Source organism: Anomaloglossus baeobatrachus, chromosome 12 (assembly GCF_048569485.1).
Source record: "Anomaloglossus baeobatrachus isolate aAnoBae1 chromosome 12, aAnoBae1.hap1, whole genome shotgun sequence".
In the NCBI taxonomy this organism is placed as follows: domain Eukaryota; kingdom Metazoa; phylum Chordata; class Amphibia; order Anura; family Aromobatidae; genus Anomaloglossus; species Anomaloglossus baeobatrachus.
In genome coordinates, this window is record NC_134364.1 from 43,028,903 (window position 1) to 43,043,416 (window position 14,514).

General features: G+C 42.3%; 1 protein-coding gene across 1 annotated transcript in view; it reads right to left on the reverse strand.

Moving 5' to 3' along the window:
- Positions 1–14,514, reverse strand: part of PRKCH (protein kinase C eta) — a 195,626-nt gene that overhangs the window by 73,616 nt on the left and 107,496 nt on the right. The window contains exons 5-7 of the mRNA XM_075330723.1: positions 12,664–12,752; positions 6,466–6,595; positions 2,536–2,663 (exon numbers count right to left, since the gene is read on the reverse strand). Coding sequence (XP_075186838.1) covers positions 2,536–2,663; positions 6,466–6,595; positions 12,664–12,752 — 347 coding nt within the window. The remainder of the gene's footprint in view (positions 1–2,535; positions 2,664–6,465; positions 6,596–12,663; positions 12,753–14,514) is intronic.

The window sequence follows — 14,514 nt, forward strand, 5'->3', positions numbered from 1 at the left end:
CCCAACAGTGTCACCAGCAAAGCACCCCCACACCATCACACCTCCTCCTCCTCCATGCTTCTCGGTGAGAACCAGCCATGTAGAGTCCATCCGTTCACCTTTCCTACGTCGCACAAAGACACGGTGGTTGGATCCAAAGATCTCAAATTTGGACTCATCAGACCAAAGCACAGATTTCCACTGGTCTAATGTCCATTCCTTGTCTTCTTTAGCCCAAACAAGTCTCTTCTGCTTGTTGCCTGTCCTTAGCAGTGGTTTCCTAGCAGCTATTTTACCATGAAGGCCTGCTGCACAAAGTCTCCTCTTAACAGTTGTTCTAGAGATGTGTCTGCTGCTAGAACTCTGTGTGGCATTGACCTGGTCTCCAATCTGAGTAGCTGTTAACCTGCAATTTCTGAGGCTGGTGACTCGTATAAACTTATCCTCCGCAGCAGAGGTGACTCTTGGTCTTCCTTTCCTGGGGCGGTCCTCATGTGAGCCAGTTTCTTTGCAGCGTTTGATGGTTTTTGCCACAGCACTTGGGGACACTTTCAAAGTTTTCCCAATTTTTCAGACTGACTGACTGACCTTCATTTCTTAAAGTAATGATGGCCACTCGTTTTTCTTTTCTTAGCTGCTTTTTTCTTGCCATAATACCAATTCTAACAGTCTATTCAGTAGGACTATCAGCTGTGTATCCACCAGACTTCTGCACAACACAACTGATGGTCCCAACCCCATTTATAAGGCAAGAAATCCCACTTATTAAACCTGACAGGGCACACCTGTGAAGTGAAAACCATTTCCGGTGACTACCTCTTGAAGCTCATCAAGAGAATGCCAAGAGTGTGCAAAGCAGTAATCAAAGCAAAAGGTGGCTACTTTGAAGTACCTAGAATATAAGACATATTTTCAGTTGTTTCACACTTTTTTTTTAAGTATTTCCTTCCACATGGGTTAATTCATAGTTTTGATGTCATGAAAATAAAGAAAACTCTTTGAATGAGATGTGTCCAAACTTTTGGTCTGTATTGTACATATATATTTTTACACACACACAACAAATATATATATTATATATATATATATATACACACACACAGAAACGTACATATATAAAAGACAGATATTATATATATAACTATATTATATAACTGTATATTACATAACCATATAATATATATATATAGAAAACTATATATATATATATATATACACACACACACACACACACACACGTACGTACGTACGTACGTACGTGTGTGTGTGTGTGTGTGTGTGTGTGTATATATATATATATATATACACACACACATATACATTATATATATATATATATATATATATATATATACACACACACATATACACACATATATATTTTTTCACATTTTTTTTCAAACACAAAAATAATTGCCGTATGTACCCAGGGTTTTGGGTTTTTTTTGCTGTTGGGGCCATCCCAGTAAAAAAAAAAAAAAATTAACTGGCAGTATTTTACTTTTTTGTAACCTGTATTTTGTATTTTCTTTATTTCGCGCATTGTGCCCTCCATAAGGTCATAAAATGCATCTGGAAGGAATTTCAACATTTAAATATTTTTTTTTAATTATATCTGATGTCTTCTGTAATTGATGCTGTCCCATTAGTCAAAGTTACAGGGAAAGTTCAGCCTCCTGCCTGCACTGCTGAGCATATTTGTGTCTGTCGAGTCTCCCAGCAACTCCTGCTCCCTCCAGGCAGTCAATCTTATGTCTTCTAGGACAGGAGGAGGAAGCGTTGTGTATGCACAGTGTTTGTTCAGTGATCAGGAAGGCAGAGATGGTAATAAACCATTTCTGCCTTCTGTATGGGGAGTTTGGCTGTTTATAATAGTCGTCTCTCCTGATCTTCATGCAGCTGCTGACTCTGCAAGGACTTTCTAAAATGTTATTGAAGAATCATATGGAGGCTGAGCTGATGTTTCAAGATGCTGGGCTGTCTACAATTACTTAAAGGGGTTTCCCAGACAAAAAAAATATTCGTAAAATAACTGTAAATAAGAAGTTATATAACTTACTGATATATTTCTATTAGGTTAGGTTCCCCAGCTGCTCTCTCTCTGGACTTGGCAGCTGGTTAGATACAGGACATTGTTTCTTATATCACCGTGTGACTGGTGCCGTGTGACTGGTGCAGTATGTGAGCAAGGGGCGGCTGATTTGTGTACATTTAAAGGGTTATTCTTGAAAAATTAAACTATCCCCTATTTACAGCATAGGTAATGACTTGCTGATCATTGATGTCCTACCGTTGGAACCCCAAGCGATCCCAAGAATGGGTGCTCTGGAACCCCCAAAACAGAGCCCAGCAGCTCAGTCCAGAGGAATGCAGTGAGGTGCACATGTGCAGACTCCATTCCATTCATTGTCTATGGGACTATTGTCTATGGGACTGTCTGAAATTGCCAAAGGCACACTTGGCAGTCCCATAAACAATGAATGGAGTGGCTACCGCGCATGTTCACAATGATTTCCGTTTCTCTGGCTGTTAATCCCTTAATATGTGATGTCTTACCCGTGTGACAGGTATGTTCCCAGGCTGCAGACCCATCCCTGCCAACGCGTTTGCCAACTCCACTGAATTCACTCCGCAGTTATGAGCCACGTTGGCCTCGCATCGCTTGTGCACGTTCATTTTGCATACTACAAGGAGAGAAAGCAGGTTTATTCATTCGGCGTCACATGGCACCGCAGCAGTACGGTCGCGGGATTTTTCATACATCTGGTCAAGAAAATATCAATGTGGCAAAAATTGTCGCCTTGTTCAGAACAATGAGACATAATTCTCTCTGCAATTTGTTCTGCGAGCGAAAGGATTTGTGAAATGAGGCCATTTTGCAAAGACAATAAAAATGCTAATGCAATAACTTCCAGTGAGTGATATTTCGGGGGGCGGGGGGGGGGGGGTGAGCAAAGTTTTACTCTCAGAGCTATGCAAAGCAATGCACAAGTTGTTTAACCCATGGGTGGATCACGGTAAAGATTTCATTCATGCTTTTTGCAGATTAGTGTCAATGGGATTCATAAATGCCGTAATTCACTGTGGATTTTAGGCATAATGCAAATTTGGAAAACCACATAATACAATCTGTGTTGAAAAAATTGCTCGAAAATGCAATGGATGAACTCTGCATTAATATTTTAACTACTACGTGGCCCAGCGTCATTTAGGGACCATTTATCACTATTGATGGTCCACAATGGGTGCTGTGGTTTGTTATAAGAGATAAATTGTTTTAATTTTAAAACTCGTCTTACCGGGCTGCAGTCCGATTATTAAAATAAACTAAGTTTTACTCGCCCTTCCCAAGACCAGCACAGAGTCTACACTGCTGCTACTGGTGTCTGTAATCGTTAGCAGCGCTGAAAACATGTCAATAGCACTGCAGACAATCAGTGAGTACAACAGTTCAGTATGAGTCGAATAACTCAAGCCAATGAACTCAATGATTGGTCGTAGTGCTGATATCACGTCAGTTGAACTGCAGCCAATCAGTGACCATAGCAAATCAGTATGAGTTGTACAACAGAAGCCAATGAACTTATTGATTGGTTGCAGCACTGATATCACGTCAGCCGCTCTGCAGCCAATCAATGAGCATAGCAGTTTAGTATGAGTTGAATAACTCGAGCCAATGAACTCATTGATTGGTCGTAGTGCTGATATTACGTCAGTAGCACTGCAGCCAATCAGTGAGCATAGCAGTTCAGTATGAGTTGAACACAAGCCAATGAACTCATTGATTGGCTGCAGCGCTTTCAGAGTAATTTAAGTGAAGCTGGCAATAACAGACACCAGGAGCAGCGATGGACACTGAGCGCTAGACCTGGGAAGGCGATTTGGTTTTTTTTCATCTGTAGAAGGCAGATAGGGGCTTTTCTTATAGAAAACCCCTTTAATTCATATCCAGTTATACAAACCCCCAAATCCAGTTCCCAAATTATATATTATCTCAGTGGGATATTCTGTCATCAAACATATTTGTCAATCATTTGTCTATACACTCTTTTCTTTCATGACTTTCTGTCCTATTCGCCTCACTACCAAATCCTGGAATGGGATAGATCGTCAGCACGCCTTCTGGAGGGTTGCGTGTGTGAAGGGTTGGTGATGATCCCTCACCTTATAAAATGACATACTTCATCACTGACACCCAAAAAATATGTCTCTATGCGGTTTTCTTCCATGACTTTCTGTCCTATTCGCCTGTCTATCGGGTCCTGGGTTTGGATAGACCGTCAGCACGCCTTCTGGAGGGGTGTGCGTGTGTAAAGGGTTGGTGATGATCCCTCACATTATAAAATGAGGTACTTCATGACGGACACCCAACAAGTAAGGGGAATGTTCACCTTTGGTGTCAGTCATGGAGTAAATCCAACACTGGCTTCATTTTTTGTTGGTTTTCTATTCCTATATGAGGTCAGATGTAGACCCCATCTGAGGTGTATGTGGGGCCTCCTGACTCTCCCCCAACAGATGTCAGAGGAAAGAAGGATGGGGTGTTGGAATTTTAGGGCAGATAAGTCGCTGAAAGAGAAGTCTGGCAGAAGCTTTCTCCTCGACCCTTGCGGAAAACACACGAACGTTAGGTGGAGCCAAAAACTCATGTGTGGGGAAGTCGGGGTGGCGGTCACCACAATGGATCCCAATGGATCATTTATGTATTTATGTCCTTTATGACGGATTCATCATTCAGCATATCTGTGATAGAACTGATAAAGACAATGCTTGTGTAATCTCATTTTTTTTCCCGCTTTAACTGTTTTTTAAATCCTTAAAAATGTAACCAAAGTACAACCTACATTTCTGAGACAGATTTTACGGTTATTTTGGTATGTAACACAACCTGGTGAGGGTCACTGTGTAAAATGTGGGGCTTCAAAAGTGACTAGTAGATGTTTATTAGTGACTTAATTAGTAGGATTTCTTTTATTACTATATTTTTTTCATTTAATATGGTAACTGTCGACAGGTCTGTGTGGGGCCTAGTTAAAATATAAAACATGGCAGAGTAAGTCCCCTTTATGTCCACATATCGGTGGACACTATGGGGTTCAAAGGCTAATAAACAAAAGGCAAGCACAAAACTAGAAGAAAAGCCGCTCTAGTTGCCCATATTGACCAATCAAATTGCAGCTTTCGTTTCTCCTGAACTGGGTAAAACTTGAAAACTAAACCCTGATTGGTTGCTATGGGCAACGAGGCCTACTTTGATAAAGAAAGCCCATAGTGTCCTAAAAAAAAAAAGTAAACAAGTGTATTAGCCACATAGAAAATATGTGTAGAACGAAAGTCCTACATTTCGGCAGGGTGTGATATTTCACATTGTACTAATAACTGCTGTGTCAATTCTTTTGTTCTGGATTTATTTGGAAAATTAACTTCTATGATGACAAAGAGTTCTTCCTATCTCCAAGATCCTATATATACAGTAGATGTAATAATAATATTTGCAAATAGCTCCAATTAAAAATGTAGTATAGTTCTCCTGATATAGCCATGTCTCTTACTTCATGTGCAGGGCATTGCGGCTTAGGTATCTCTGGTTACATCTAGTCATACAGTGGCCAAGGACACCTAAGCTAAATCTACAAAATCCTATCCCAATATAGAATAGGTGCAAAAATAATAATTTTAGTAAATACTTCAAATTAGAAATGTAGTATAGTTCTACTGATTAGCTATGTTGCTTGCCTCATGTGCAGGGCATTGAAGTAGCTTAGGCATCCATGGTTAAGACCAATAGCAACTAAATGTCACTATATGAGTAGTTGTAACCATGGATACCTAAGCTGCAATGCCCTGCACATGAAGTAAGAGACATGGAGAGCTATACTACATTTCTAATTGGAGGTAATTGCTATTATTATTACACCTACTACATATTAGGATAGGATCTTGGAGAAGGGGAATACAACTTTAAGTAACCAAAATGATTAATCAAAACGGTCTAAGGCCGGGTAGACATATCCGGCTTTTCGCCGGTTTGCTGGATGCGGCGCACGCCAGTACCGTGTGTATAGTACACTGGCAGCGCAACAAGCGCCGGTTACATGCTGTCATGTGACCAGAGCATGTGACCCGGAAGTTGTTGCGCTGCCATTGCAAGGGGTGATGAGAAGTGTATTTAGACCGGTAGCTGGGCGCTTTATGGAAGTCAGCCCAATATGAATGCCGATTCTGCACTGTAGGAGGCCCTGGGGGAAAAACTGCAGAGTTTGGGGTATACAGTGTAGTATGGCGCTATTCACACTGGTATCAAGGGGTCCACCATTATAGGAGCCATGAAGGATAGGATGGACTGGCTGTGAAATGGACCCCACTTGCTTTAAATGAGACCTCCTGGTTACCATTCATGCTTTCTTACACAATAGGCAGTATATAAACGTAGTGTACAGTATAATGATAGCGTTTCATACTGGTTATTACACAGTCATAACTTACTTTTACACTGTAATCCCTGCCTCATTAGCCCCCATAATAACGACCCACAATGGTCACAGAACGTCGGCACCTTGTAATTGTGGTCACGAAACTTGTGGGGTAAATTGATCCCGAATCTCTGTTCGAAGATCTAAAAGCAAAACACATTGTTAAATATCTATGACTGTGTAGGTTTGTAAAAATAAATTGCTAAAATAAGGCAGGATTTTCACATTCCATGATAATGGTCTATATAAATAATGGCAGAAATGTACTAATGCTCCATTCAGTAAAAGCAACGGCGCTAGTCTCTTTCCAAGTCACAGGCATTAAAAAGCCTGTCCCCTACTTTTACATTGATGGCCTATCCTTACTGTACCGTTATCATAGATACACCTGTTTAGAGTATAAGTCTACTGGTTCAATTATGTACCGTGACTACTAGTAAGGCGACCACAGACGTTCCCCTGACAGAAGGACCGGAATTGGGCTAGTTTGTTCACCAACGTTTTCATTGTGTGCAACTTATCAATCGATTGTAACTGTGATCTGATTTGTTTTGCCTTGAATTTCTATACCTTCTAATCTCTTTCCCATCTCTCAATCCCCAGACAATAAAAACCCCTTGAAGTCACCACTCAGCTGCCTTTGTTGTGTGTTGAATTCCTAGCACCTGTTTACACCCTCATATATTAATAATGCCCCCTCTGTGTTGCCACATATTAATAATTGCCCTCTGTGCCTCCATATATTAATAGTGTGCCATCTATGCTGCTACATACAAAAAATGCCCCCTCTGTGCTTCCATATACTAATAATGCCCCCTCTGTGCCTCCATATACTAATAATGCCCCCTCTGTGCTTCCATATACTAATAATGCTCCCTCCGTGCCTCCATATACTAACAATGCCCCCTCTGTGCCTCCATATATTAATAATGCTCCCTCCGTGCCTCCATATACTAACAATGCCCCCTCTGTGCCTCCATATACTAATAATGCTCCCTCCGTGCCTCCATATACTAACAATGCCCCCTCTGTGCCTCCATATACTAATAATGCTCCCTCCGTGCCTCCATATACTAACAATGCCCCCTCTGTGCCTCCATATACTAATAATGCTCCCTCCGTGCCTCCATATACTAACAATGCCCCCTCTGTGCCTCCATATACTAATAATGCTCCCTCCGTGCCTCCATATACTAACAATGCCCCCTCTGTGCCTCCATATATTATTAATGCTCCCTCCGTGCCTCCATATACTAACAATGCCCTCTCCGTACCTCCATATACTAATAATACTCCCTCCGTGCCGCCATATACTAATACTGCCCCCTCCATGCCTCCATATACTAACACTGCCCCTTTGGTGCCTCTATATACTAATACTGCCCCCTCAGTGCCTCCATATAGTAATACTGCCCCTTGGTGCCTCCATATACTAATACTGCCCCTTCTGTGCCTCCATATACTAATATTGCCTTCTCTGTGCACTGTATATACTAATAATGCTCCCTCCATGTCTCCATAAACTAATAATTCCCCGTCTGTACATTATAATACTAATAATGCCCCCTCTGTGCCTCCATATACTAATAATGCCCCCTCTGTACCTCCATATACTAATAATGCCCCCTCCTTACCTCCATATACTAATACTGCCCCCTCTGTGGTTCCATATACTAATACTGCCCCCTCTGTGGTTCCATATACTAATAATGCTCCCTCCGTGCCTCCATATACTAACAATGCCCCCTCCGTACCTCCATATACTAATAATGCCCCCTGTGTGCCTCTATATATACTAATAATGCCCCCAGTGTGCCTCAATATACTAATAATGCTCCCTCCGTACCTCCATATACTAATAATGCCCCCTCTGTGCCTCCATATACTAATACTGCCCCCTCTGTGCCTCCATATACTAATAATGCCCTCTCTGTGCCTCCATATACTAATACTGCCCCCTCTGTGCCTCCATATACTAATAATGCCTTCTCTGTGCCTCCATATACTAATACTGCCCCCTCTGTGCCTCCATATACTAATAATGCCCTCTCTGTGCCTCCATATACAGTTAGGTCCAGAAATATTTGGACAGTGACACAAGTTTTGTTATTTTAGCTGTTTACAAAAACATGTTCAGAAATACAATTATATATATATATAATATGGGCTGAAAGTGCACACTCCCAGCTGCAATATGAGAGTTTTCACATCCAAATCGGAGAAAGGGTTTAGGAATCATAGCTCTGTAATGCATAGCCTCCTCTTTTTAAAGGGACCAAAAGTAATTGTACAAGGGACTCTAAGGGCTGCAATTAACTCTGAAGGCGTCTCCCTCGTTAACCTGTAATCAATGAAGTAGTTAAAAGGTCTGGGGTTGATTACAGGTGTGTGGTTTTGCATTTGGAAGCTGTTGCTGTGACCAGACAACATGCGGTCTAAAGAACTCTCAATTGAGGTGAAGCAGAACATCCTGAGGCTGAAAAAAAAAGAAAAAAACCATCAGAGAGATAGCAGACATGCTTGGAGTAGCAAAATCAACAGTCGAGTACATTCTGAGAAAAAAGGAATTGACTGGTGAGCTTGGGAACTCAAAAAGGCCTGGGCGTCCACGGATGACAACAGTGGTGGATGATCGCCGCATACTTTCTTTGGTGAAGAAGAACCCGTTCACAACATCAACTGAAGTCCAGAACACTCTCAGTGAAGTAGGTGTATCTGTCTCTAAGTCAACAGTAAAGAGAAGACTCCATGAAAGTAAATACAAAGGGTTCACATCTAGATGCAAACCATTCATCAATTCCAAAAATAGACAGGCCAGAGTTAAATTTGCTGAAAAACACCTCATGAAGCCAGCTCAGTTCTGGAAAAGTATTCTATGGACAGATGAGACAAAGATCAACCTGTACCAGAATGATGGGAAGAAAAAAGTTTGGAGAAGAAAGGGAACGGCACATGATCCAAGGCACACCACATCCTCTGTAAAACATGGTGGAGGCAACGTGATGGCATGGGCATGCATGGCTTTCAATGGCACTGGGTCACTTGTGTTTATTGATGACATAACAGCAGACAAGAGTAGCCGGATGAATTCTGAAGTGTACCGGGATATACTTTCAGCCCAGATTCAGCCAAATGCCGCAAAGGTGATCGGACGGCGCTTCATAGTACAGATGGACAATGACCCCAAGCATACAGCCAAAGCTACCCAGGAGTTCATGAGTGCAAAAAAGTGGAACATTCTGCAATGGCCAAGTCAATCACCAGATCTTAACCCAATTGAGCATGCATTTCACTTGCTCAAATCCAGACTTAAGACGGAAAGACCCACAAACAAGCAAGACCTGAAGGCTGCGGCTGTAAAGGCCTGGCAAAGCATTAAGAAGGAGGAAACCCAGCGTTTGGTGATGTCCATGGGTTCCAGACTTAAGGCAGTGATTGCCTCCAAAGGATTCGCAACAAAATATTGAAAATAAAAATATTTTGTTTGAGTTTGGTTTATTTGTCCAATTACTTTTGACCTCCTAAAATGTGGAGTGTTTGTAAAGAAATGTGTACAATTCCTACAATTTCTATCAGATATTTTTGTTCAAACCTTCAAATTAAACGTTACAATCTGCACTTGAATTCTGTTGTAGAGGTTTCATTTCAAATCCAATGTGGTGGCATGCAGAGCCCAACTCGCGAAAATTGTGTCACTGTCCAAATATTTCTGGACCTAACTGTACTAATACTGCCCCCTCTGTGCCTCCATATACTAATAATGCCTTCTCTGTGCCTCCATATACTAATACTGCCCCCTCTGTGCCTCCATATACTAATAATGCCTTCTCTGTGCCTCCATATACTAATACTGCCCCCTCTGTGCCTCCATATACTAATACTGCCCCCTCTGTGCCTCCATATACTAATAATGCCCTCTCTGTGCCTCCATATACTAATGATGCCCCCTCTGTGCCTCCATATACTAATAATGCCCTCTCTGTGCCTCCATATACTAATAATGCCCCCTCTGTGCCTCCATATACTAATAATGCCCTCTCTGTGCCTCCATATACTAATAATGCCCCCTCTGTGCCTCCATATACTAATAATGCCCTCTCTGTGCCTCCATATACTAATAATGCCCCCTCTGTGCCTCCATATACTAATAATGCCCTCTCTGTGCCTCCATATACTAATAATGCCCCCTCTGTGCCTCCATATACTAATAATGCCCTCTCTGTGCCTCCATATACTAATAATGCCCCCTCTGTGCCTCCATATACTAATAATGCCCCCTCTGTGCCTCCATATACTAATAATGCCCTCTCTGTGCCTCCATATACTAATAATGCCCCCTGTGTGCCTCCATATACTAATAATGCCCTCTCTGTGCCTCCATATACTAATAATGCCCTCTCTGTGCCTCCATATACTAATAATGCCCCCTCTGTGCCTCCATATACAAATAATGCCCTCTCTGTGCCTCCATATACTAATACTGCCCCCTCTGTGCCTCCATATACTAATAATGCCCTCTCTGTGCCTCCATATACTAATAATGCCCCCTCTGTACCTCCATATACTAATACTGCCCCCTCTGTGCCTCCATATACTAATACTGCCCCCTCTGTGCCTCCATATACTAATAATGCCCCCTCCGTGCCTCCATATACTAATAATGCCCCCTCTGTACCTCCATATACTAATACTGCCCCCTCTGTGCCTCCATATACTAATAATGCCCTCTCTGTGCCTCCATATACTAATAATGCCCCCTCTGTGCCTCCATATACTAATAATGCCCTCTCTGTGCCTCCATATACTAATAATGCCCCCTGTGTGCCTCCATATACTAATAATGCCCTCTCTGTGCCTCCATATACTAATAATGCCCTCTCTGTGCCTCCATATACTAATAATGCCCCCTCTGTGACTCCATATACAAATAATGCCCTCTCTGTGCCTCCATATACTAATACTGCCCCCTCTGTGCCTCCATATACTAATAATGCCCCCTCTGTGCCTCCATATACTAATACTGCCCCCTCTGTGCCTCCATATACTAATAATGCCCCCTCTGTGCCTCCATATACTAATACTGCCCCCTCTGTGCCTCCATATACTAATACTGCCCCCTCTGTGCCTCCATATACTAATAATGCCCCCTCTGTGCCTCCATATACTAATAATGCCCCCTCTGTGCCTCCATATACTAACAATGCCCCCTCCGTACCTCCATATACTAATAATGCCCCCTCTGTGCCTCCATATACTAATAATGCCCCCTCTGTGCCTCCATATACTAACAATGCCCCCTCTGTGCCTCCATATACTAATAATGCCCCCTCTGTGCCTCCATATACTAATAATGCCCCTGGTGTGCCTCCATATACTAATAATGCCGCCTGTGTGCTTCCATATACTAATAATGCCGCCTCTGTGCCTCCATATACTAACAATGCCCCCTCCGTACCTCCATATACTAATAATGCCCCCTCTGTGCCTCCATATACTAATAATGCCCCCTCTGTGCCTCCATATACTAACAATGCCCCCTCTGTGCCTCCATATACTAATAATGCCCCCTCTGTGCCTCCATATACTAATAATGCCCCTGGTGTGCCTCCATATACTAATAATGCCGCCTGTGTGCTTCCATATACTAATAATGCCGCCTGTGTGCTTCCATATACTAATAATGCCGCCTGTGTGCTTCCATATACTAATAGTGCCCCCTCTGTGAACACCAAAATAGTGCCAATAAGCCACTTTTCCCGGGTGGATGTACTTCTATACAGGATAAGGGTGGTACATTGATCCCTTTTCCCCTGGTAAAGGAACGCCTAGTTACAGGTCTCCAGTCACTCACAGGGGGTAAAAATCTCAAAAATGGAGGAACTGGAGCACTCCGTAAATTAGACAGATTCATTACTTTTTTATAGCGAAAACATATAAAAGCTGAGAAATCCCCTTTAACTGCAGTCCCCTCCCCCACCATCATGGCTGCAGGTGGGCTCTAATCACAGGGCAGAGGCATGAAATATCTTCCGAAAATATCATTCTGCCAGCAGAAGAGGGGCTCTGCCCAGAGACGAGGCGCGAGGTCCATCATTAGGTACTCGGGGATTTTGGACTTAGAAATGTCTTATAGACTGAGACGCGGGAAGTGGTTTTGTACAAAAAAAAGATCTGGAGACCAAAGTAGATAAAAATAATAGTCACACGTCACCTTTTTTTCCACTTTCGTCGGATTGTTCATGCAAGTGCAAGCGGTGACGATTAACTGATGGCAGCGCTTGTGAACCACACATGTGCACACTGAGGAGGAAAGAGATAAATTACACAAATGTCTGCGCGTACATTCTGCAAAGTGGAAAAAAAGACAATTAAAAGAAGATATATTTAAAGGGGTTTTTCAGAACTTTGCTATCATTACAATAGGTCATCAATATCAGATGAGATGGGGTGCATCTGCTGCCACCCCCACCCATCCGCTGATTGAAGGTGCCACAGTGCCTCGCATACGTGTACTGCAAACTCTCTCCCATACAAGTGAATGGAAGAAATCTCGCCATACAAATCACAAACACTTGCAGTGCGCGGTTTCATCATCAATCATCTTAAATGGAAATAATCCATTTTTATCATCATCCCTGGAAATCAATTCCATTGACAGTTTGCCGGAACAAGCAGAGCTGAAGTGTAAAGCATGTAGGAGAGATAAAAGGCGGTGGTTTCCAACAAGGCCTTTTACACCAGTGTATCTCCACTCCAGACTTTAATAAAGCCCAGTGCATGCCATAAATCTATGCAGACGGCTTTGTATGATGGAACGGGATCCAGAAGATCACTGCACTATAACACAGATGAGGGTCCCAGAAATAGGACCCTAAATTGCATATTAACCCTTGTCTGGTACCACGGGAACAATGTGGCCCTATGCAGAATACATATTAACCCTTTTCTTTGTACCATGGGGTCAATGTGACCCGATAACAGATTGCATATTAACCCTTGTCTAGTACCATAGGGTCAATGGGACACCATGCAGATTGCAAATTAACCCTTGTCTGATACCATGGGGTCAATGTGACCCTATAACAGATTGCACATTAACCCTTGTCTGGTACCATGGGGGAATGTAACACCATGCAGATTGCATGTTAACCTTTGTCTGATACCATGGGGTCAATGTGACCCCATGCAGATTACATAAGTAGCTGCCAACATATATTGTTCCACATGATTATGGCATCTTATGTATTTCTTATGAAGCTTCAAGAAACATATTGCACTTGCTATTTTCAGTTTTACTTTTTAGTTTATGGCTATTTAACAATAAAGCCGGTGGGGTCAGTGTGACGCCATGATACTGGTTGTGTAATAAGGCAAAAATTCTATTTTTTTTTTATTTTAGGAGACAAGTATGGCAAAGAAGATAAGACTGAGTGCTGAAGACATCATTGCTGCTCTCGGAGAGTGATGCTACAGAAAGTGTGAATCAGGAGTAAAGAACAAATGTCGATAAGAAAAGAGTCGCTCTCGGCAGATAATTCCAAATATGAAAAGTGAACATTTCTATTACTCCACACTGGACCATGTTTGATGGAAATGTCAATTCTTCACATGTTTATTAGCATTAAAAAAGGCCAAAGGACAACTGAAGGGGTGTATTTCATTTATTTTCATAGACCCTGAATAAAATACACATTCACGGTGTACTGAGCGAGAGAGAACCTTGACATCACCCTGGTGAATGGAAGCAAGCGGCTACAGGGAGAACAGAACTTCACTTTCTTCCTGAAGCTGCACTTCCATTTAGAAGGCCACATATAGTTAAAATAGTATTTGCCTGCAGATTAGCTCTAGATTGATTTCATGGTTCACTTTAAGGCTATGTGCCCACGCTGCGGATTTTGCGCGGATTTTGCCGCGGATTTCCCGAAAATCTGCAGCAGCGGCACTTCCAAGCCATTTCAATGGCATTTTGGAAATGCTGTGTCCATGCTGCGGATTTTTCCGCTGCGGATTTGCCGCGGATTTTGATCCGGAAAAATCTGCAGCATGTCAATTGTTTGGT